A 26,042-nucleotide genomic window follows, 5' to 3' on the forward strand; every position below is an offset into this window, starting at 1 on the left:
AGCCCTAAATTTAGACTTATAGTAAATTGTTCATGTTATGACATTAAGGTGGGAGGATTAGGGGTGTCAAATGATCCTGTATATTGGTAGCACAGGTAATTGGTTAATTTTACTGATGAGAGGAGTTTGCCCTTTGATAGACATGATGGTTACGAGGAATCGCATGAGCATAACAGAGTGCACTGTGGGAATGGCGAAGCAAGCCAATTATCATTCCTCTGTGGAACAAAGTCGAAATTGGTGTATTCACAAAGAATCAAGTGAGGGCCGAGAACGGAAGATGAAAAACGACGAGAGAACGAAGCAGGTAAGTTAAAAACAAATCAAGAAAGCTCCTACCAATCTGTTTTGTCAACTACCTCTTTCAAGGTGAGTTTGTATCAAATGGGCGATTACGAAAAACAATCAGCTGAGCCAAGCAGGTGTGAGCAGAGAACATGGTGAGCAAGAAAGCAAGCAAATGAGAAAGAGTAGTGAAGCAGATTGAGGAGCAGTGGATGAGTGGGGTGACCCTACGTAGTACAGCACATCTGTCCACCCCTCCATGGTAATGCACTGGAACACAGTAAGGACGGAGTACAGCATGTTGTCAAACTGGATGATACCATTGTTTGGACCTTTCCAGTAGCTTCGGCATACATAATCTTCCGGGCAGATATGCGGCCCAGAGCCACATGGGTAATCTAGGTTTTGTCCTATGGCACACGTGCGCACAAACAAATATTAAACAACCTACTCACAAAGCAACAGTGACAATGTAATACAGTAACAATTGCAAATTTATTCCTCACTGATCTGAGAGCTTCAACTCAAACCTAGGACTCTCATGTACCTGTATAATTATGGAAGCAGGCTTGGTGAAACTTCCCCATGTAAAATTCAAGGCCAATAATACCAAAAGTGAGAATGGCAAAAAAAAGTAAAAGTCCAATCTGTAACAAAGGCACCATGGCTTTCATAATGGACTTGAGCACCACTTGAAGACCTGATAAGGCACGCACACATACCGTTATCATTGTAAAATCATGTCTCGAGCAAATTCAATGTTCATCTCTTTCAGCCAAAATCAATTTTTGATAGTGAGAGCCATGGGATAAATAAACTGAAATACAGTGCTGCCATATTTGTTATCCTACCAAATGTCAATGGGAACACAGAATTGCAATTACAATGCATAACAGGCCTTGGTGCTCAGCAACTCCATACATGTAAATTTAAGATTTTGTTGTGCAGCTACGGCTACCCCATGTCCAAATCACAGCCCTGAATCTTACTCTAAGATAAGATATACTATCAGGTTTTGCAAGGCTGGAAGTAGAATTTGCTATCATTTTTTAGATTGTGCATCCCAAAGTTCTTTCGATTATTTTGATTGTTTCTGCAAAGCTCATTCTGGCCAGAAATAGTGATGCTTGTACAACCCTTCCACTTTGGGGTGACCTTCCTCATGGTTAATTCAGCAATTCCAGGAAGGTTGAAACTGTCCTGATGGAGGTCTTGACTTTAAGAGTCATTCCTCAGTGGAAGTCAATTAATTCCTTCCTCTGTTATTGTTGTTGTTTGGTATGCAGTCTGTGGCTGCTCGTTGCATCATTTTCTCGCTGCCAACCATAGGAGCAACAACGGGCTGTTCATGAGAAGGTCGCGCATGAATGTGACAGAGGACCGTGGCGCCCCAAGTTGTGTGGATCGTCTGGGATGCGGCTTGGCCTGGCAGCTTATTGGGTTTCTCTGACATCATCATGCTGAGAGCGACAACCCGAGGTTTGGCGACTTCCTTTATGCCATGTTATGCCTGCAGGGAATCGAGCTCTGTGAGATCCAGTAACGTGCTGAATACAACAGCTTCATGGACAGCTTTGGTGAGGGGGGAGGAAGGGGGTGGGGGGGGGGGCAGTAGCTTCATGGGTTTTGCCGACGACACACACGCACGTGCAGGGAGGGGGGCTTGAGATTTGGCAGACCCAAGTGGAAGGGAGGTTCTGAGAGCCAGAAAATTAACTTCCAAAGAGGTGTCTAAATTGACACAAACATGAAGTTTTCATTCACAAACTCCCTTGGAGTTCCCTTAATATACATGCAAAGCTTGGGGCCAGGAGTTTTCATGGTTTTGGAGGTGACACACACACTATACACACACACACACACACACACACACACACACACACACACACACACACACACACACACACACACACACACACACACACACACACACACATACATACATACATACACGAGTATAATACAAACCACTCTCCTGACAGCTAAATTTGAGTCACAAGAGGCAGAACACGATAAATGAATGAAACTGCAATTTAAAATTCATTCATTAATGCTCGGCCTACTTATAGCCGAAGATACAGTCACGTGAAAAAGTAAGTACACCCCATGTAAAGTTTTGACTTTTTTAACATATTTGAACATACAGCTATTTGATCTTCATTTCAACAATATTGATAGATAAAGGTGATATAATATAACAAATATCATGAAACATTTACATTTTGTAGTCCATTGTATAATTTAAATAAACATAAATGCAAATTATGCATGTGGAAAAAGTAAGTACACCCTTGGCTCTAAGAGGTGGTATTGCTCCATTTGGCAGAAACAACCTCAAGTAGGCGTTTCTTATAACTGTCTACCAGTCTCTGACATCAACTAGGGGAAATTTTTGCCCACTCCGCCATGCAGAATTCTTTCAGCTGTGCGATGTTTGAGGTGTTTCTTGCATGCCCAGCTCGTTTCAAATCCCCCCACAACATCTCGATGGGATTTAGATCCGGGCTTTGACTTGGCCATTCCAGAACCCTCCATTTCTTTCTTTTCAGCCATTCCTTGGTGGATTTACTGGTATGTTTAGGGTCATTGTCATGTTGCAAGGTCCACCTTCGGTTGAGCTTCAACTTTCCGACAGGTGGCCTCACATTATCCTCAAGCACCCTCTGGTACAATGAAGAATTCATAGTGGATTCTATGATGGTGAGCTGCCCAGGCCCTGATGCAGCAAAGCTGCCCCAAACCATAATATTTCCACCACCATGCTTTACAGTTGGTATCAGGTTCTTGTGGTGAAATGCTGTCTTTGTTTTTTTGCCAAACATGTCTTCTGGTACTGTGGCCAAATAGCTCTACCTTCGACTCATCTGTCCAGAGCACATTGTTCCAGAAGTGCTGGTCTTTGCCTAGGTGTTCATTGGCAAACTTGAGTCTTGCCCTGATGTTCTTTCTGGACAGCAAAGGTTTCCTCCTGACACACCTCCCATGTAGATCAAATTTGTGCAGCCTCTTTCTAATGGTAGACTCGTGCACTTTGACATCACCAGTGGCAAGAGCTACCTGTAGGTCCCGTGATGACATTCTGGGGTTCTTAGAGACTTCTTTCAGCATCTTGCGGTCTGCTCTCAGGCTGAACTTGCTGGGGCGGCCTGGCCTGAACAAGTTGGCAGTTGTTTGGAATCTTCTCCACTTGTAGATGATCTTCCAGACAGTCGAATGATTGATTTCAAATTGTTCGGAGATCTTTTAAAATCCCTTCACAGACTCGTAGGCATCTATAACCTTCTTTCTGAAGGCCTCAGAGAGCTCTTTTGATCTAGGCATGGTGACGCCGCACACTTCAACAACAAAGAGCAAACCAAACTAAATGTCTGAGGTTTAAATAAGACAGGTTCCTCCAAGATCCTCTCTAACGATCTTCTAATCATTTGCACCTGAGCTGGTGCACCTGATTCTAATTTTAGGTATTTGAAGTAGTGATAAATGTAGGGGTGTACTTACTTTTTCCACTTGCGAAATTTGCATTTATGTTTATTTAAATTATACAATGGACGACAAAATGTAAATGTTTCATGATATTTGTTTTATCATATCACCTTTATCTATCAATATTGTTGAAATGAAGATCAAATAGCTGTAAGTTGAAATATGTTGAAAAAGTCAAAACTTTACATGGGATGTACTTACTTTTTCACGTGACTGTAGCTGTTCACATTTGATATACAAACAGCCTGGGTTTGTTCATTTGTTGACGGTGTAGGAGCTGTTAACCAAACAACAACCCCACTCCCGAGTTAGCCTAAGCAGAGTGATCTGGTGTGAAAGGGTATCCACGGAGATAAAACCAATGACCTAAGGCAATAATTCGTAATGTGGTCATGATGCAGGCGATAATTCGCCTCCACTCAGCTAAATATATCGTAGGATCTTTAATATCCACCACCATCCTGTGCTGGCAGATGGATCCTCCGGCTTATCATCATTCCGGTGGATGGCACACACATTGTTGCCTTGACCTGCATGCAAAACTACAGGATGACAGTTTGTACCTCTGTTGAGATTCCAAGACGGGCTAGATACCTCAAAGTCGAATGTGCATACCTCTAGGCTATCCTGCCAACCCTGTGAGAAGTTAAATACTTTAATCAGGTTTTGACAGTTTAAAAAAAAAATTCTGGATGAAAGTGCAACACTGCGATGATGTATCGATGGATAAGCTTGTTTAGCATTCACATCTCATAATTCAAATCCCACGTACTAAATGTTAAAGAACACATATGTCTACTAATGTCTTTGTCCTGCACGTGATTTCTGCAGAAGCTGCACGGCCAGCATCAGATCAATGGAAAAAACTAGAATGACATTCCGTTGGTAGAGAGCAAACCTCCGCCAGGCGAAACAGTTTACGTTTTGTATCCACTGAAAGGCCAAAATCGAAATCGGAATCGGAATGTTCTTGTCACCTCACCAACTCATCCACCAAGTTTTGTCATGATACATCCATAACCTTTTGAAATATCATGTTATATGTCATTTTTGACCCTATCACTCAATGGTGAAAAATCACTTTAAAAATTCTCGGATCCAGATCCGGATCTTCACCAAAGTCGAATCATTTCGTCCTTGTCACATACCCAACCACTCCACCAAATTTCGTCCGAATCCATGCACAACTTTTTGAGATATGCTATTTACAGACAGACAGACAGACAGACAGACAGAGGTGAAAACATGGGTGCATGCCATGAAATAGAGGTAAGGAATAATAAAGTGCATGTTTAATGTCAGAAGTCATACTTGGAATGCCGGAGACGAGCTTGAGAGGGCGAAGAACGCGAACTGCACGCAAGGTTCGCAGGTCAACGTCTGTCCCAAGCATAGAGAGAATCCTGTAATCAATCAAAAGTAATTTCTTTACTACTATGTTGTTTAAGGTGGAAACATTTCTAGAGTTAGCAAGGATGGGGAAGATTGGGGCAGAGTCAGCAATTGAGGGAGATAACATCAGATTACACATTTTCCAAATATCTTTGCACTTCATTTGTCCCGAAAGAGCTTATCAAACTGCACTTTACATTAATGTGCATTTTCTAAAACTGCAATTCTACAAGGGAAATTATACCACATAACTGCACCTGCCCTATCATACTAAAATATGCCATTTCTGTCTGTCTGTCTGCCTGTTTGTCTGTCTGATGAATTTTTTTACGCCAATACATTCTGTCGTTACTTATCCAATCTCAACCAAACTTGACAGGATGACGAAGGATTACCAAATGAAGGTTGTAGTGCATTCATTTGCCCCCCTCCCCAAGGGGGTTTTCTCCCCACAAGCGAGTTTGCCCGCCATTGCCGTCAATGGGGTTGCACGTTGAGGTGTATATAAATGTTAAATTAGCTTTATCGTGGCGTTTTTCCAAAGAAGATTTATCGTGGCGTTTTTACAAAGACGCTTTTAATAACACAATTAATGATAATTGCATATTGTTAATGTTATTACAAAACAATATTAATACTAATAATGTCCCACTTCCCCAAGGCGTTTTTCCTGCAGTGACAACGTGTATAAATAGCTTATAGTTATAATGGTGTTTCTGTGGGAGCAACGGCTTCTACGGGAAGTAAAAATATTATACACCACAAACACGTATTCTTAGCTTTTTAAACAGTCGCTAATGCTCTTTATAACACTAAATGAAGAAATTTGGAGGAATCCCAACATTCATGAAGTAAGGTTTACTTACAGAACTGAGCGAAGATCTACTGTACTCTATATAACCCACAAATGTTGGGTTAATAACATGGCCCTTTCTGCCGCTACCGTGGCATTTTTCGTAGCAAACTTTTGAAACTCGCTCTTGCTGTTTGATACAAAACTGAAAGGGAGGAAGACCGGGGTGTGCTAATTTACCAAGCAGCTAGCTAGCGCTCTTGCCAAGCCAGCCGTTCCTTAAAGGTTTTGAATGGAGTGTTTGCTCGAATGCTTAAACAACTTGGCGATCTCTTCACAAGAAACTTGGTAAATGAACACACACCCAATGTTCTTGAGATCTGCCCATAGATATACTGTAATCTATATACCCCAAAGAAGAATGACCTATCCTAAATGTTAGACTAAATATGCCATATGTTGAGAATATGCAGCGTAAGAGTTACAAAGTGTGACGTAATATATTGATTATGACTTCCTGTTCCCGCAGCAGAATTTGTAAATACCTGGATGGTTTACTCTTTTAGTTTAGGTATATCATTAAAAACCATTTTTATGCTCCGAGTAGAGACATGTTAGTTCCAAAAAAGTGATTCCCAAATAAGAAGCTTCACAAATGTGTGTAGATAACCTCCTAGCATTGGCCCAAGGTACAATTACACATGAGGTTACCAAATAGCCATCTACCTCAATTCTCTCATTTGGTACTCATTTATTGTTTAAAATGTGTTAGTAAACCTCAGTACTTCAAGTTAAATGAGCATGATTAAAAACCAACAGAAAAACATCAGTTGCATGGAATACCCACCCTGTTATGACTACAATAAAATCCATGAGATTCCAGCCACTCCGCAGATATGAGCCATTGTGGAATACAAACCCCAAAGCAAGAATTTTGATCGCAGTTTCAAGGCAAAATATTCCAATAAAGTATGGTTCTGTCAGTTCCTGCAACAAACAGGGGAAGGTATGAACAAAAAAGAAAGGAAGACAAAAGGCCTAACTCTTCCACAGGCCTCGACCATGCACCAAAAACGAACGAAGAGAAGGGGAGGGAAAAGGGAAATTAAGAAAGGGAATGAGAGGGTGTATATGAAGGAAAAGAAATATGGGATTAGGAGAAGGAAGGGAGGGAAGGGGATTGGATGGACATGGGTTGGGGGGATCGAGAGGGGCAATGATATGTACAACCAGCTCCCCCAACAACAAACATATTTCAGTCATACAGTCCAGAAAGAATACACCGGATCAATGAAACAGATGTTGTCCATGATGTAGCAGGTGAGATGGGAAATAAAAAAATCAAAGGAGACGAGCGAGGGGCCCAGTGAAATGGCAATGAGGAACGAGTGATTATTTGATGATACACACCAGGTTTTGATGTTGACATCAATGACTGATCCTGTTGTGCTTCACACTCAGGATGGGAGGTGATTAATTTTGTTGGTTTCGTCATCAGAATATTTGTCGAAGGTCAGATCTCAGGCAGTTATAGTAAATAAATTGTTTGCATGCATAAACCACTGATCTCTACACTAACTGGATGGGAAGCTCTACACTGATTGGCCCAACAATTGTGAAGCTGAGGGACAGCCATGTATTTTGTCCTTCAACTCTGCTGTTGGTGTTTCCCTCATCTCTCTACTGTTACTTTTGTTATGTTGCATCCTGATTTGTTCATTGTTCCAGCTCTTCAACGAGCCTGGACTCTGTATACAAAAAAAACAGAGAGAGAGAGAGAGAGGGAGAGAGAGGGAGAGAGAGGGAGAGAGAGGGAGAGAGAGGGAGAGAGAGGGAGAGAGAGGGAGAGATAGGGAGAGAGAGGGAGAGAGAGGGAGAGAGAGGGAGAGAGAAGGAGAGAGAGGGAGAGAGAGGGAGAGGGAGAGAGAGAGAGAGAGAGAGAGGGAGAGAGAGGGAGAGAGAGAGGGAGAGAGAGGGAGAGAGAGGGAGAGGGAGAGAGAGAGAGGGAGAGAGAGGGAGAGAGAGGGAGAGAGAGGGAGAGAGAGGGAGAGGGTGAGAGAGAGAGAGAGGGAGAGGGAGAGGGAGAGGGAGAGGGAGAGGGAGAGGGAGAGAGAGAGAGAGAGAGAGAGATGGGATAAACGTAGAATTTGAGTTAGTAAGTTAGTAAGGATGAAAAATATATACATAATAATAATTAATTGTGGGGATCAAGTGACAATTGAAGAGCAAACGAACTGTGATCGGGGTTAGATAAGATGGGGGAGGCAACCCTAACGCTTCCCTCCAACACCCCCCTTCGCAATCACTCGAAATCATAAAAAAGCAAAGTCATAAATACATGTACATGGATGAAGAATAGTTGTGCAGCATTTATGTAATGGATTATTTTACATCAGTAATGGATTCATGTGAGGAATTTGCGGTTATACGTCATAGGTGCGTCATACATCACGGTATTCGGCTCAGCTCGCTGAAAGTAGCCGTTTCATCGACATCATTTTTCATCAATTTGATTAAGAGTATAAAGTTTTTATCGTGACGTTGCCCTTCCTCGAGAGACGATCATTTTGCACAGCAAATTTGGGGGTGAACATGGGTGTGCAGTGCAGGCTCCACTCATGTCAAGTATTCTCATCTTATAGAAGGTCAAAAGAACTGTTTCTTTGCCAAAGATTATAAAACTGAATGAAATATAATACATACATCTTTCTTTAAAACATTTCAACGATTGTGGATGTAATTTCCTAAAGAGGTGTGGAAAACATGGATGGACTCACTCACCAGACGCTTGGAAAAAGGTGTTTTATCACCCCCAGGAAGGTGCTGCTCCAGTGCAAGGACCACACAGTTTGCCAGGATGGTTGCCAAGATGAGGTATTCAAACGGAGTATGAAAGTGTCAAGGTCTGCAGGGTTTTCTGTCAATGCATTTCCACTTTCCCAATGCCTGTCCTGTGTTATTGTCTTTATATCCACTAGGGCGTGCCCGTACGTGCGTGCAAAAGGAAAAAAGTTTTGAAACCACGTGCCAGAATTACGATTATTCGCAATTTAGTTTTAATGGCCAATTATTCAATTATCGCAAACGTATTTTATCTTTTCGCAAGGGAAAACAAAGAAAAGAGAAGAGAACAACAACAACAACAAAAAAAAAAAAAAAATTTTTGACACCACGTGTCAGAAACGACCACAGAATACGGAGCAAGAAAATATAGGCGAATGTGAGAGACCATAACTTGGGAAGCACAAATTCTCAATATTAAATTATTAACCTATCATCTTTAATAGAACTATAATAGACCAATTAAACTAACGGTTGTTTTTATTTTCTTGTTTTTGGCAAAGTTAACATCCAGAGAGGCTGTGTATAGGCCAATCCCCCCCCCCCCTCTATTTACATGAAATGGTTTGGTCCATTCGCAAAGCCAAAGCGAACGGCTTGCGAGTACGGTGACCATACCTTGGGAACCACTTGTCCGATTAATTTCAAACCTTGAAAAGGCACATCCTCGGGTCCCCAGCAATATACCTGGCGAGTTTCAAGTATATCGGACCGGTAGTTGTCGAGAAACAGCGGTCGCATACAGACAGACACACACACACACACACACACACACACACACACACACACACACACACACACACACACACACACAGATTGCTGGAATTATATAGAGACTAGGGCATTGCCCGTACTATATCTATATCTAAAATTATATCCCCCCCCTCTATTTACATGCAATGGTTTGGTCCAAAGCGAACGGCTTGCGAGTACGGTGACAATCCCCCCCCTCTATTTACATGAAATGGTTTGGTCCAAAGCGAACGGCTTCCGGAGTTTGGTAAAGAAATCGCCATCGCGTGCACAAACGCGCAGGAAAGCGAATGAATCGCAAATTCGTTTTTATTAGTTTTAAAACATAGTTTAACGCCAACATAGTTTGCAAACGTGAAATAAATGAATACGCTCTCAAATGTGCCATCCGAGGCAGAGTGTGTCCGCCACGTTCGGCACACGCGATAGTTCGCTGCTCTCTGATTGGTTGAATCGTTTTTTGGACATAGCTCGGTAAGTAATTGTCCGATTAATATGAAACCTTGAAAAGGCACATCCTCGGGTCCCCAGCAATATACCTGGCAAGTTAAAAGTATATCGGACCCGTGGTTGTCGAGAAACAGCGGTCACAGACAAACGTACAGACGTACAAACGTACAGAGATTACTGGAATTATAGATAGATAACATCCCATTCCTATGTTATATTTTTGTTTCTGTACTTTGCGTGATATTTTGTAAAATAACGTGTAAGTGTACAATATATATATATATATATATATATATATATATATATATATATATATATATATATATATATATATATATATAATGGTATCTGTAATCTGGTTCTCCAACCTAATGAGCGGACAACATGACGTCATCGCCATGCACGTCCGCCTTGCCTGCAAAGTTCCAGAGGAACCATCTAGCAGTGCGTCATTACGGATTATAAATACAGATACTGTCACAAGTGCATGCAAAACTCACAGTTACCGACCTGGTTTCGCCCTTGTTGGGGCTTCATCAGGGCAACGCAGTGAGGCTTTCCATACACTTGTAACTCTTGACCCTTTCGGTTTTTATATCAGTCACTATGCGACCTTCATATCATCAGTGGAGAACCGCCAGCAAGGTGTCCCATACAGCTGCTGCTGCACCTTGCTGGGAGCGATACGCACCGCCTGCCACGCGGTGACGTTATCTCTGGTATCCACTCATCATATGGATGGAGGTTGGAGAACCAGATTACAGATACCATTATTAGTAACTCCCAACCGCAACCAGGTCGACTCCATATGATGAGTGGATACCAGAGATAACGTCACCGCGTGGCAGGTGGTGCGTATCGCTCCCAGCAAGGTGCAGCAGCAGCTGTATGGGACACCTTGCTGGCGGTTCTCCACTGATGATATGAAGGTCGCATAGTGACTGATATATATATATATATGTATATATATATATATATATATATATATATATATATATATATATATATGTATATATATATATATATATATATACATATATATATACATATACATATATACATATACATATACATATATATATATATACATATATATATATATACATATATATATATATATACATATATATATATACATATACAGTATATATAATTATATACATATATATATATATATATATATATATATATATATGTCGGATTGAGACTTAGGACTTGGGACTCAGAAGAACTCAGAAGAAAGGAGCAACGGATATATTTATTGGAACTCGAGTACTCAAGCTTGAGGACAGCAAAGTTGCATTGAAACTCACAAGGAATGACCAACAGTACAACAAGATGCTCTGAAATAATTCAATTAACATTGCTTTATATAAAGGAAAGTCAGGGGTGGAGTTAGCTCACAAGACACAGAGACAGAATGGGCTCATTGGGTCCCCCACCATAGTCCCATCCTGTTGTTCAGTTAATTAAAGGAAGTTCATCCAAGGCCAGTCATGGGTTAGCTTCTGATAAGGAGATGGTCAGCATTATGTGACAACATGTTTACAACTTTCTGTATAGCAGCTGGCTTGGGAAAGTACAAAGGGGAGTGGTCACTCGTAAAACTGTCAACTTGCAAGATAATGGCAAAACAGGAAAAAGGCATAGAGAGATAAGAGTTTCCTCCAAGGCCTGGAAAGGGGAACTAGAGATTGCGCCCACGCAGGCCTGAGCACAAAGGCAGAGAACTCCTTATTAGGATATTACACATCCTCAATGCAGTAGAAAGAACTCAGTATCATAAAGGAGTACAGTAGCAAGTCAAAACAAAACATATAATGGGTTATACTTGGTAATTGGTAAAGCAGCAAGGATATACAAAGGGGGAGGGGCATTACAGCTCCCTACATACCGCCCTTTTGGATCTAAGATACAAAGTTATCTACGAGCCAATCAAAGGCCTTTATTTCAAACAAAAACAGAAAAATCATTCAACATATCACGCGAAGGCAGCCCCGTAAGAATGTCCCGTACCAAAGCACCACACAAACTCAGTAGGATGATTCGCGTCTGTATGTGAGTATGCAATGTAAGGCCGTAAAAGCAGAGTGATCAAATGGCACACAAAATCCACCAAAAGAGGTGGGAGAGAGAGAGAGTGTAACTAAACGTAACGTACCGCACGAATGCAGCCCAGTGAGCATGTCCCGTACCCAGTACCGCACAACGAACCCAGCAGGCTGATCCGCGGGTGTGTGGGTGCAAGTGGGTGTAAGTGGATGTATGATGTAAGTCGGGTGTAGATGGGTGTATGAGGTGAGACCGTAGAGACATGAAGATCGAATAGCGCGCCAAATCCACAACGAAGACCTCTGGTTCCACCGGGGTCCACACCCAGGAAGATCTCCGACCCACCCTTGGACCACAGAGGTGCAGCCGGACTCCTCCCCAACTGGAGCTCGCCCAGGCTTCCCCAAGTGAAATCCTTGTCGATCTCCAGCGCTCAATCGATATTCATGTTCATGAGGTCTCTTACGTGCTGGTGATCTGGGGAAGACACAACATCGTCAGTATCAGGTGGCTCAAACCTATGGCCATGAAATAAAGCATAACGATCCAAAGGTGGGAGAGAAACTTCCTTTGGGTCAAAGTCGAGATCGTCCGAGGCGATGCTGCTTGCTTCGCTGTTATTCAAGGGCGAATCTCCAAAACAATCAGACTCGGAACTCAGAGTATTTTCACGATCGAGTTCCTCTCCATCCGGGCTTGGGTTCACAGCTGGGTCCAAATCCCGAACTGGGTCAGTGGCGTTTGACTCACTGTGGGCTTGTGAGACATAAAGGTGAGCTCGTGAAACATGGAGAGGCAGAGCCTGCATTGAAACATAAACATCAGCCGGGGACCCTCGCAAGTGGCCCACATCATCATTGGTAACATCAACAGTAACATTATTCTCAGGTGGCGTAGGCCTGCGGAGTGGACGGCCCATAGTCATAGCCACGGCATGGCATATCGTGAAGAAACGAGAGGAATCCTTCAGGAAATCGTCGATTTCTTCTTCCGACGTGTCGGGGCCCAGTTTAAACGGCCTCCTGGTAGCCTGAAATGCTTCGAGGTCCGCATAAGTGTACTCGACATCATTATCGGTAATATCAGCAATGGAAGAACAATCTTCGGAAGCGGAGATCTCATTGTCACGGCCCAGGGACTCGTTCAGGTCGTCGTTCCAGGATCCGCGACTGGCAGTTGAGTTGACAGCTGGTGTGTCATCCGGACCCACGGTCAGCCTTTCAAGCATCACCATGGCCCTTTCTGTTGTCGTCTTCAGTGTCCATCCTGTGGAAAACTTCCTCACACACGCAAGGACTAAAGCCTTGATTATTACACAACAAACCACGATTCCAAGGACTATTGCCAAGGCGGTTAGTACCCACTTTACAATTGTGCCTGTCCACCCCTTGAACCAGTCGGTAAGCCACTGGTGGGAGGCTTCCCGATCCAATCGATCCCTTGTCAATGAGTGAGCGCTTTCCCTTAACGTTATAATAGCAGCACTGACACCCTGTGAGGGGTCAGGAATAAAAGTGCAACATTTACCCTCAATTATCCCACATACCCCTCCTCGTTCTGCCAATAGCATATCTAATGCAACCCTATTTTGCATAACCATTGTACGCAGATGGACAACTGTGTCCAACATTTCGTCGTGTGCTGTAGCGGTGGCGTTGGCCACAGTTTCTAAGATTAACGCAATTTTGTCAATGCGGTAACTGTTCATGACCGTCCCAGCCCATGGGAAGAAGAAGCTAACGGCTTTCTCCCAATCCGCGCCGTGTAAAGTAGTGGTGTCGTCGTCGTGCCAATAGGTGCTTCGTTGTGTCCTTATGAGTGCGGTGGTATTATGCAAGTGCTGTCGCATTTCCATCTCTGGGAAAACTGATCCTAAATAGCAAATTCCTCCCCAATTATCAGGTAAATACGGGTAAGCTTTATTCCCGCATACAAACATGGTCCCGTGCGGGGCCACTAAATGGGTAGTCATGCAAGTGAGAAGACCTGGGATAGTGTTTGTCCCGTTTTTCCCTTTCCATGCCAACTGGAGGTGTGTGAGGTTATGCAAGGGCGAGCTTGTAACGTTCACTAGGAGCGTGTGTTTCCCTTTTCTCGGGTCCGCGGGAAGGGTATCTCTACACACGGATTTGCCTACCATTACTTGGCCCTTTCCTTCTAAGCAGAGGGCCCCCCATGCCGGCTTGACCCAAACCGGCGCCGGACGTTCCTCAAAGTGTCGGGACTGGATGGGGGGTGAATACTGGAAAACTCGTTTACACGCAGTTCCGTCAGAACCTTGGCTTGTCAGGGTTGTACTAATGCATTTGGTATCTAGTGGCTTCGAGCACAAATCATTGAGTGATAGGGGTAACACTACCATTGGTATGCCTGCTGTGCTGGTGCGGGGAAGGTGCATACACATCCAACACTGTGTCCTATTCTGTACTGTGGCCATATGCCGTGCGACCTTCCAGTATGTGTTCTCCTCTGGCTTCCTTCTTACTTCCTGGGCAGGAGGGGGTTTAATGACGTAGGCGGCACAACTAGGCCGGATTTGGTGTTGGGTATCTCCCCTCTTTTTGTTCCTTCTAATCAGCGTGCGCGGGGGCCATATTCCACATTCAAGTATTATCGTGGTGTGTGGGCCGACGAGGGCATGCGACAGCAGGAGAGTAGTATTGTCGATGCCCGTGCCCCATTGATATCCTGCGGCGGCGTGACTATTCACGGTCCCAGTAAACCTTCCATTTTTCACCTGCCTAACTTTAGTTAAGACTATGCGTGGGGTTGTCATGCGTGCCTGTGGTGTCCCATTATGTACCACCATGGCTTCCATCCATCTTACAGATAACCACTTGAAATGTGTCTCCAACTCACAGCAATGTACTACTATCCCCTGTCCCCGGGGAGCCGTTATGTATTTGACGGAGTAAAGTTTAAATAACGTGTAGTTGTCGTGTCCTGGGTATTTGGGGAGATCCTCTCTCAGTGGGTTAAACTGCAGAAGCCTATCCTTGGCGGGGTTTGTTAGGCAGCTGCCCAGAATTCCCATCATCATGACCGTCATCGCCGCCCTTAGGAGACTGTGGTGCCCTAGACGGTGCATTGTCTTCAGCGGTGTGAGGTGTGGTGTCTGCAGCAATGTGAGGTGCGGTGTCTTGTGTGGCTTGTGGTGCGGGGATGGACAACTTACAATGGGTGGCGTGGATCCACGAAGGTTTACCCTCGCAGAAGACTGCCGTCGGTGTGACCAGTAGCACCTGGAATGGTCCCTTCCACCGTGGCTCCAAAGCAGCCTTGCGGGTGAAGTGCTTCACGAGCACCCAGTCGCCGGCCTGAAAGTTGTGGATGGCGTGGCCTATTGGTTCAGGCAGCGCCTCTCGTACTCGAGCATGGATGCTGCGTGCCACATTCGACAAGCCTATGCAAAATCTCAAAAGCATGTCATCCATTACTGGCAAAGCAAGGGTGGACATGTCTGTTGGTGCTGAAACGGGCAAGCTCATAGGTCGTCCCATTAATATTTCGTGGGGGGAAAGGCCCGTAGTGCGACCCGGGGTGGAACGAATGCTCATCAATGCAAGCGGAAGAGCCTCTGGCCACCTCAAGCCTGTGTCTGCGCAAAGTTTCGCTAGTTTATTCTTTAAAGTCTTGTTCGTTCGTTCCACAAGTCCTGAGGACTGTGGGTGGTAGACGCAATGGAAGGATTGTTTAACGCCCAACGCCTTCAGGATGCCCTTAACCACCTGCGCCGTGAAATGGCCTCCTTGATCTGACGAAATTATCTGGGGAATGCCAAATCTGCACATAAAATCCCGCACGAGGCGCTTCACTACTGTCGGAGCATCGGATTTGACGCATGGGTATGCTTCGACCCATTTGGTGAACGTATCTACGATTACCAACACATAGCGAAACGACATGCTTGGTTCCAATTCTGTAAAATCGAACTCAATAGTTGCGAACGGCCCACTAGGCGGGGGTCGTCCCCCATCATGTGCATGTCTCGGTGGCGCCCCTCTATTGTGTTGCTGGCAGACCACACACGATCGGCACACTTCGGATACAATCCGTGACAGTCCTGGCGCTGCCCAAGTGTAGTCTATCTGTCCCATCACCCCCCTCTGGCACACATGACCATTCTGATGAGCCATGCGTGCCAGCCAGGGCAGTAAAGCCTGGGGTGCTATAGGTTTTTCATCAAGGGTCCACATTTCCCCTGGCCCAGGGCGTATCGCTCCTCGTTTGAGCCAGACCTCGTGTTCGGCCGTCGGTGCAGCATTTTGCAAATTTATGATATCGTCCTTAGTTGGTGTGGCGGGTGGTCCCGCAGTCGGTATGTCAGCAATCTGTGCGGCTGTCTTCTGTGCTCGTGTCACCATCGGCATGTTGCGTTCTATCTGTTGGTTGGCGGCCTTTCCTGCCGCCTCGTCCGCCCTTGCGTTGCCCCGGGCAACGTCAGTGTCCGCCCTTTGGTGGCCCCGACACTTAATTACCGCGATAGCGCGGGGAAGTAAAATGCTTCGGAGGAGCCCTTCTACCAACGCGCCATTCTTTATCACTGAACCGGCAGATGTGAGAAAACCTCTCATCTTCCAGATGGCTCCTTTATCGTGGACTACGCCGTGAGCGTAGGCCGAATCTGTGTAAATGTTGACGGCAAGGCCTTCCGCCAAGCTGCACGCTCTGGTCAAGGCGCACAGCTCCGCCTGCTGTGCGGAAAATGTAGGTGGAAGACGCCCGCTCTCTACCGTTTCGCTATCCGAGCACACGGCGTACCCGGACAACAGGGACCCGTCCCATGCGCGCCTAGCTGATCCATCGACATAATATGTACAGTCGGGATATTCTAAGGGATTGTCTTTTAAATCCGATCGCACCGTGGAGACTAGCTGCACAACGTCGGTGCACACATGAGGTTCGCCCTCCTCAGGAGTGGGCATCAGTGAGGCTGGGTTGAGCGTCGTGCAACGTTCGATCGTGATGTTGGCTGCAGTGATCAGTGTGGATTCGTATTGCATTAATCTAGTGTTAGACAAATGCTGTGTGCTTCGCTGTGACAACAGCGAAGTGACGCAATGTGGTACCCGTAGCGTTACTGGGTGTCCCATAACAATGTCCGCTGTTCTTTCTACTGCGTACCTGGCCGCCGCCACGGCTTGCAAGCACACTGGAAACCCTTGTTCGACCGGGTCTAACTTTTTACTAAAGTAGGCCACCGGCCGCTCCTTATCCCCATGGGTCTGTGTCAAAACTGACTGGGCGAAACCTCCCACGGCGTGAGTGTAAAGGGTAAATGGTTTCGCATAATCCGGGAGTCCTAATGACGGTGCCGTAACCAGCGCCTGTTTCAGCCCGTCAAAACATCGCCTCAATTCATCCGTCCATATCAATAGGTCCGGGGCATTTGATTTGGTCGCCTCGTACAGTGGTTTAGCCAGCAGCGCAAAATCAAGTATCCAAGTGCGGCAATATCCCGTCATACCTAGGAAGCGCAGCATTTGCCGTTGCGAGCGAGGGCGAGGCAGCTCCGTGATAGCGGTCACTCGTCCAGCATCCAATTCTCGTTTTCCGTGCGAAATGGCGTGTCCCAAGTAAGTTACAACCTGCCGCACAAACTGAAGTTTTGGTCTGCCTACTTTGTGGCCTTTGGCCGCCAAGGCCTTTAATAGGGCCAAAGAATCCATTTCGCACGCCTCCTTTGAAGGGGAGCAAATCAACAAATCGTCAACGTATTGCAGCAACACTGACCCTCCCTTCAATTCCACATCCGCCAGGTCGCGGTGCAGCGCCCGGGAAAACAGAGTGGGGCTATCTGAAAACCCCTGAGGTAGTACTGTCCAAGTATACTGGCGCCCCCTATGGGTGAAAGCGAACAAGTATTGTGACTCAGGCGCGATGGGCACAGAGAAAAACGCAGAACAAAGGTCGATGACCGTGAAGTATGTTGCGTCCGGCGGAATTGACATCATGAGGGTTTCTCCGTTTGGAACTAGTGGGTGTATGCCCTGTATCACCTTGTTCACCTCCCTTAAATCCTGTACAAATCTCCATTTGTCCTTTGACGGCTTTTTAACTGGCAAAATTGGTGTATTACATGGGCTGTTAGTTTCTACGATAATCTTCTGTTCCACTAGGGATTGAATCACTGGTGCTATGCCTACGTCGGCCTCAGGTCGTAGCTTATACTGTTTTACGTTTGGCAAGCGCATCCCCGGCTGCACTGCTATCACTAGAGGTTTGGCGTCTCGCATCCGTCCAACCTCGCCGTCGCTTTTGGGCCATAAATTGTCTGGCACCTCCGCTAGGAGGTAATCCGACTCACCCGGGTCCGTCAGCACTGCCCTCATGGCATAGGTGCCTTTGGGGGGCAACTCTGCCTCTTCGAACTTTCCGTCCCTCCGTTCTGCCTTAATGTCAATTGAGAACCCTTCACCGTTTTCGAGCTGTTTCAAAGTCCAGCGGCCCCTCTTACACCGATAACCATGTAAGGGAACTTCTCGTAACCTCCCTACCATCCAACCTACACTTTCCGGCGGCCACCCTTTGGCAGTAGTGAGGGTAACATGGGCGACCGCTCCTTCGGGGTATTGGGTCAGCGCATGCTGACTCGGGGTTAGGACTACCTCAATTCCTATTCCCTCACGCCCGATCCATACCCGTGACAAGTGTAGAGGCATCCATTCGCCCAGCTTTTCCTTAACCCTTTCCCGGTAGTTCTCGTCCTCACCCGTTGCATCATAGTACGCAGTGCAATGGGGTGGATTATCCTTTAAGTCCTTTATCGAAATTTGGTGCTGTTGCATCCAATCTCGCAGCACTGAACTGTCCAAACACACATTATCTATGATATATGTCCAAGCAGACAAAGCCCCTGGATCCAAGCGCCACCAATACGCGGTGGGGCCGGGACGAGCCAGTGCCGTCATCAACAAGTCGCGTTTAGACTCCGCGACGTCTACGAAAACTCCCTCCTCGGTACATGAGATTTGACAGCCCAAACGGCACAATAAATCCCGTCCCAGCAAATTCGTCGGGGCGGTAGTGGTCATCAAGAAAGCATGTTTAGCCTCCAGCGGGCCGCATGTTACTCGCACTTCCTCCGAAATAGGAAGCGCTTGGGGTAAACCCGAAACACCCAGTATTTGAACGTTCCTGGCCGTAGGGCGCAAAGAGGGCAATTGCCCCTTGTTAATTGTGCTGCGAGTCGCGCCCGTATCTACGAGAAATTCTAATTGTCTTCCCTCCACGTCCAACATCATGGTTGGTTCCTCTGCCGGTGTCATGGTCAAGAGAGGACACTCCTTGGGCGACTCGCCAGCGTCCCGTCAATAGGCCCCTCTATTGTATTGGGGCTGAAACCCCTTACGAGCCTTTGGGCAATCACGTATCCAGTGTCCCATCTGCTTGCAATAATGGCACGGTTCCTGCGGAACCGGTGGTGCGGAGGGCATAGGTCGTCCCTCTACAGCGCCCCTTCCGCCCTGCCGGCGTTCTGGCGGCCCCCAATGTGACTGGTTCACTGGTTGCCACTGCGGCGGACCCCGAGGCGGGGCCCAGTTCCCCCTTGGTCCGTTCTGCATCCCACTATTGGGGGGTGGTCCGGGGTTTTGGAGAAGGGGTCTTGGTGGATACCAATCTTGGGGAGGGGGCCCTTGCACATTCCAAGTTTGAGGGTTTTGAGGAGGAGGGGGAAGAGGGGGTGGTATTGTCCATTGTTGTTTTATTTCGTCCATATTAATTAGTCCAAAATCTTCCTCAGTACAACCGTCGCGGTTTTCATTTTCGCTGTGGATCCACTCTCCGTTGGGGAATTGGCCCTTATAGAAAAAAGGATAACAACTCCTCCTATGTTCCTCTGGCTCTCGAACAGGTCCCCACTTCTGGCACTGTTCGTGTATGTAGTTCTGACTCTGATCCCCTTTTTTATTTTGGTTAAATTGAGCCCGTTTCTCCTGGACGAACATTTGCAATATTTCCTCCTTAATATCCTTCTTCTCCTCTAGGGAGGAGCCCGGGCATTGTTCCAGTTTGTCGCATAATTCGTTGGTTGTCATTCCCTTCCAGCCGAAGAGGACGGTCTGTACCTGTTTCTTTAACACCGGCCGAAGCCCCTCGATTAGATATTGATTTACCAATGGTTGGGGTAGCCCTCCCAGCTGCATCGGACCCAGTCCTCCCCAGCGCGCAATGGCCTTTTCCAACCTTTCTCGGTACTCTCCAATTGGTTCTCCTGCCTTTTGTTTTATGGCCCCAATTTTTCCCCAATCCGGACCTCCTGCTGGCAACAGCGCATGCTCGATGGCACCCAGCAGCCGGAGCTTCAGTGCGTCCCATTGTACTAGTGTTATCCGGGGGATTGCACCCACCGCCCTTGGGTCGTCGTGCGGCCAGTGTGCTCTTTGTCTAGCCCTTTCCCATACTTTGGGTGGGAGCACGGATACTCCCATATGAGTTATGTCTCTATAGTCGCACTCGCCAGCCATAAACCAATTCGACATGGTCGGCACTATCTGCCGCGGATCCTCAATAAGCAAATGTTGAATCCTTTCCCGCATTACAGTTAAAGAGGATTCTTTCCATGGTACTCTTTCCCGAACCCCATGACCTGCTGCGTCAACCCCGATAACTTGTACAGGGCACAATGTTTTCTTTTCCTCTATTTCCTGACATTCCGATGGGGTAGTTTGTGAGGTCCTTTTCCCCTTACAACCTACCAGTGAGGGGTATAACCCATCCGGTCCTATCGGTGGCGGGAACCCTGCGATGTCGGTCCCGTCATCTATTCCGTTAGCCCCGAGTTGTGCAAACGGCCTTCCCTGGCTCGGGTGGTTCTGGGGTATCTGGGGCGCGATGGTAGCGGGGTTATAGGGAGGTGGTAGCGGGGGCGCAGAAAGGATAGGTGGTGCCTGAAACCCTGGGACAGAGCTTAGGACTGGGGCTGGGGAGGGTAGATTGGTCACTGCCTCCCCTCTCGCGGGGTCTGGTTTTTCAACGAGCGGCATCAGTCGCGCGTTGGCCTGCCTCTCTATTTCCTTAAGCGCTTCATCCTGCTCTTTATTCGCCTGTTTCCTCAGACCCTTGAGTTTTGTTACCTCACCGGCCAAGCTGGCCTGTTTCGACTTTGCGTGTCGCTTCATCGCTTCTTCCTTCCACCAGCCAAAGACTTTCCAATAGTCAGGCGGAAAGTGTTTCGTGGCCTGTTCGAACTTTTCTAATGTCTCATACAATACGTCCAATTTTTCCAGCGCAAAAGACCCTCCTTCGGGCCACGGTTCTCCTAAATCCTTCGTCAATGCAACCCATGACTTCCCTGGTCTCACAGCAGCATAGCCATACCTCTTAAACATAAAAAATGCTGGGGTATGTCTAAGCGGTTCACCTGCCTTTACTGTCTTATTACCCATACTGTTACCCATCCTAGGAAAATTTAGTTTACCGACGTAGCCTTGTACTCGTGAGGTTCGCCCGCCTCGCGTTTACAGCCGTCTACCTAACTCTGAGAGGCTCGCAGTCTTGTACTCGTGAGGTTCGCCCGCCTCGCGTGGTACGGCCGCGCTACCTACTCTCCTGAGAGGCTCGCCCGCCTACACAGCCGTCTATCCTACCCTTACTGCACTTTCCTGGCGTCCTACGCCCGTATAATAGTTCTGATCTTACTTAAAATCCCAACGTCTCCCGGGTAGGCCTCGGTTCGGGACGCCGCCCTTATCCTTACCCTCACAACCCAGAGATCTATTACCCCTTAACCTCAGGCGCCCAACGTGGGGCACTTCTCCTTACGTAACGTTACCCTAACGAGTCCATAAACAATCAGTTGCTCCAGGACCCAAGCGGTCCGTAATTAAATTTAGGTTCGTGGAACAGGTATGAGCAGGGAACGGAACGTACGGCGACCGAGCAAGAGAGAGTGGGTTACAATTTGGACTGACCCCCGGGCTAAAAAGGAAAAAACAAAAGAAAACCACAGCTCACCTGACCCGGATCAATTGCCAGCTGGTCTCTCACCACTCCCTTGCCTGGGACCGCGTCCCGGACTGCCCAGACTGATCCCACCGCTGCCACCAGTTGTCGGATTGAGACTTAGGACTTGGGACTCAGAAGAACTCAGAAGAAAGGAGCAACGGATATATTTATTGGAACTCGAGTACTCAAGCTTGAGGACAGCAAAGTTGCATTGAAACTCACAAGGAATGACCAACAGTACAACAAGATGCTCTGAAATAATTCAATTAACATTGCTTTATATAAAGGAAAGTCAGGGGTGGAGTTAGCTCACAAGACACAGAGACAGAATGGGCTCATTGGGTCCCCCACCATAGTCCCATCCTGTTGTTCAGTTAATTAAAGGAAGTTCATCCAAGGCCAGTCATGGGTTAGCTTCTGATAAGGAGATGGTCAGCATTATGTGACAACATGTTTACAACTTTCTGTATAGCAGCTGGCTTGGGAAAGTACAAAGGGGAGTGGTCACTCGTAAAACTGTCAACTTGCAAGATAATGGCAAAACAGGAAAAAGGCATAGAGAGATAAGAGTTTCCTCCAAGGCCTGGAAAGGGGAACTAGAGATTGCGCCCACGCAGGCCTGAGCACAAAGGCAGAGAACTCCTTATTAGGATATTACACATCCTCAATGCAGTAGAAAGAACTCAGTATCATAAAGGAGTACAGTAGCAAGTCAAAACAAAACATATAATGGGTTATACTTGGTAATTGGTAAAGCAGCAAGGATATACAAAGGGGGAGGGGCATTACAGCTCCCTACATATATATATATATATATATATATATATATATATATATATACATACATATATATATATATATATATAAAGATATATATATACAAAGATATATATATATACATATTGTTGCGAATATGGAATTTGACCTCCATATCCGCTTGTAAATATTCCCCTATCTTCTCCGATACTCCCCAACTCTCCCCTTACCCCATTCCCTAGTCCCATTGTCTGTAAACAACACCCATTAGAGCCGATCTTCCCCTTCATTCCCCCATTAAATGTCGTGCCCAGGTCCCCCGCACCACACGTAGACAATTATAGGACATCTTGCTAGTTATTCTTAATCTATGTCAGTTAAGGACTTGTTTCCATTAATTATGACTCTTCGTTGCACCAGAATGTGATGATATGGCACCAGTAGGAGTTTAGGACCTTCCCATACCTCCCCGCATCTCTTCCCATCATCTCAAGCTCCAACAACAACCACAACAACAGCGGCTATGCGTCCTCACTCCGGCTCGGTTGGCCGCCATTGAACATGTGCTCGACGGGGTTACCCAGAAGGGGGCTCCCTGTCGGCCCCTCGTCAAGGGCGGAGCCGGTAACCCCCGCACCCAATGAGAAGCCATGGGCCGATGCCATATGGGGCGGAGCTAACGAGCGAGGGCGTGACTCCCGGCCGGATATACGCGGCCCCGCGCCGGACGTGACGTCAGATGCGCCCCGAGCTTGGAAGGACAAGACGCCACCCTCCCGAGCGCTGAGCGACCTCCCCGGCATCTCCACCAAAGTCGCGACCCACGAGCGCTGAGCGACCTCCCCGCATCTGCTGGACACCACCGTACGTGATTCTGTCCCTGAGCCAGGTGCACCTGGAGCGATCGCTACCCGCTTTCCTCGCCATCAAATCCCGTGTGAGTCAGCGTTGTCCCGTTTATCTGTGGTCTGTCTAGGGTTAATATAAGGTTGTGTCTAAGTGCCCACCTTCCTATGTTTCCCTCTTGTCCCTGTAATCTAACCTTTTCCGCCTTAATATAACCTCCTCCGGAGGTCTTGAGAACTGAACCCCTGGTGTCGTATTGTGTGATTGTAACCCAGCCGGGTGTCTTCTCTTTCCTATTGAGCCAGCGTAGCGCGATTAGTTAACATTCGGGCACAATCGGGTAACTTGTACGGATACGGCGGCCATCCCGCTCGGCCCACCATACCATCAAAGTCGTATCTGTAACAATTGGTGTCGAGGAGTGAGATTGGACCCGGAGCGCGTTTACGCGCTCGAAATTATAACAGCGAAATTTGATTGTGTTTTACAAAAAAAAAATAAATAATAAAAACCCGAATTTTGAAAGTCGCGCTATGGCGGATCAAGACGGCTGGGGTCCGGTAGGGGAGAGTGAGGTAGGGTCGATCCAGGACCAAAATGAGGGACGTGAGGAGAGCGAAACAGCGAGGGTAGCAGGCGCGCAAAATGGCGCCTCGCTGGTCACCGCGCCGGCGACCGTGACAGCGCCCCTGGTGGATCCGAACCTTTTCCTCCTGCAAATGGGGGCCCTTATGGACAGGCTAGAAGCCAAAATGGGACAAATGGGGAACCGGATGGATGCTCAGGGTGAGCGATTGGAGGGCCAAATGGGGGTAATAAGGGACGAAGCGAGGGCTCAGAGTGAGCAAATGGGGGTAATGAGGGACGAAGCGAGGGGTACCAGTGAGGGGTTAGACAATAATTTTGAGGAGTTAGACAAGAAATTTGGGAAGATAGACAATAATTTTGAGGAGTTAGACAAGAAATTTGGGAAGTTAGACAATAATTTTGAGGGGTTAGACAACGGGATAAAAGAGGTGAGAAATGGGTTAATGGGGGTAGAAAACAGAATGGCCGCTCAAGAGAATCAAATGGAAGGGATGCAAAAAGGGTTAGAGGGGTTAGAAAACAGTATGGAAGGCAAATTGAGGGACATGAGGGACCAAGCGGAAAGGGAAGTTAAACAAATGGAGCAGCAGATAGAGGGGGTCAGAATGGGGGTAGAAACCAAACTGGATGCTCACAGGGAGGAAATGGAGCAGATGAGGGTGGCAACTGGGCAGGAGATGCAAGTGATGGGAGAGGAGATCAGAAGAGGAGTGAGTGAGGAGGTCGGAGGAGTGCGCGAGGAGGTGAGGCACTGTAAGGAGCGCATGGAGAAAGAGGTGAGAAAGGGGACTGTAAAATTGCAAGGTGGTATAGAGGAGTTGACGCTGGGAGTAGAACAACTGACAGTGGGACAAAAGGAGCTGGGGGACCAGGTAAAGAAGAACACAGCGGTAATAGAGGGTTTAAAATCGACACAGAAGGAGATGAAAAAGGACGTAGGGGTAATTAAAAAAGAGTGCCAGACGGTACATGAGGACCTGACGAGGAAAATGGACAAGGTGGTAGAGGTAATGGAGGTTAAAGAGCGGGAGGTGCGGGAGCACATAGAAAAAAATAAAGTGGAGTTAGAGGAAGAACTTAAAGGGGCGCACGAAGAGATGAAGGAGATGAAGCAAAAATTAGAGGAAGTGGAAGAAGGGGTGAGCGAAATTAAGAAGCGACGGAGAGAGGATAAGAAAGAGATAAAGGAGGAAGTAAAAGAATTGGTCCAAAGTCTGTGTTCGGATCGTGATGATGTGCTCATTAACCGGATGAGGGATTCGCAGGTGATGGAGGAGAAGCGAAGAGAAAGAGGACCCGGTGTAAGTGGTGACCAATATGGTCGTGCGTATGATGCGCCAGGGGATTTAAGGAGCTTGGGGGTCGAGATGGACCCGGGTGTTCGTGAGAGGCCGTTGGTGAAGTGTGCGACAGGTCTGGTGTGCGAAAAAGGAGGTGTGCGAGAAAATCCGACTCTGGGGTGTGTGAGGAAAAAGTGCGTGCCAAGGAGTGAGTGTGCTGGCGAGAGTGAGTCGGTCGTAGCGCGTGTGCGAGGGAGCACGTGGAAGCGCGGTGTGGTGAGTGTTACAGAGGGTGTAACGGGAGAGTGTGCGCGAGAAAGGTGTGTGACGGACAGGTGCATGAGGAAAGAGTGCGCTGTCAGAAGTAAGGAAGAGTGTCCACCTGTGGTGAGTGTTACAGAGGGTGTAACGGGAGAGTGTGCGCGAGAAAGGTGTGTGACGGACAGGTGCATGGGGAAAGAGTGTGCTGTCAAGAGTAAGGGTGAGTGCGCTGTCAGGAATGGAGGTGAAAGTAGTGAGAGTGACATGGAGCGTGAGTTAGTTGTGACAGGTGAGCGAGGATGTACACCTGGGAT

The 26,042-nt window shown here is 47.0% G+C and overlaps 1 protein-coding gene across 1 annotated transcript in view; it reads right to left on the reverse strand.

The window, feature by feature from the left end:
• LOC137421197 (voltage-dependent N-type calcium channel subunit alpha-1B) overlaps positions 1-26,042 on the reverse strand; it is a 394,582-nt gene that overhangs the window by 276,441 nt on the left and 92,099 nt on the right. Inside the window, exons 4-8 of the mRNA XM_078771756.1 lie at positions 8,735-8,840; positions 6,801-6,940; positions 5,080-5,171; positions 833-985; positions 517-695 (exon numbers count right to left, since the gene is read on the reverse strand). Coding sequence (XP_078627882.1) covers positions 517-695; positions 833-985; positions 5,080-5,171; positions 6,801-6,940; positions 8,735-8,840 — 670 coding nt within the window. The remainder of the gene's footprint in view (positions 1-516; positions 696-832; positions 986-5,079; positions 5,172-6,800; positions 6,941-8,734; positions 8,841-26,042) is intronic.

The sequence above is a fragment of the Myxine glutinosa genome, chromosome 2, assembly GCF_964187855.1.
Source record: "Myxine glutinosa chromosome 2, kmMyxGlut1.1, whole genome shotgun sequence".
NCBI lineage: Eukaryota > Metazoa > Chordata > Myxini > Myxiniformes > Myxinidae > Myxine > Myxine glutinosa.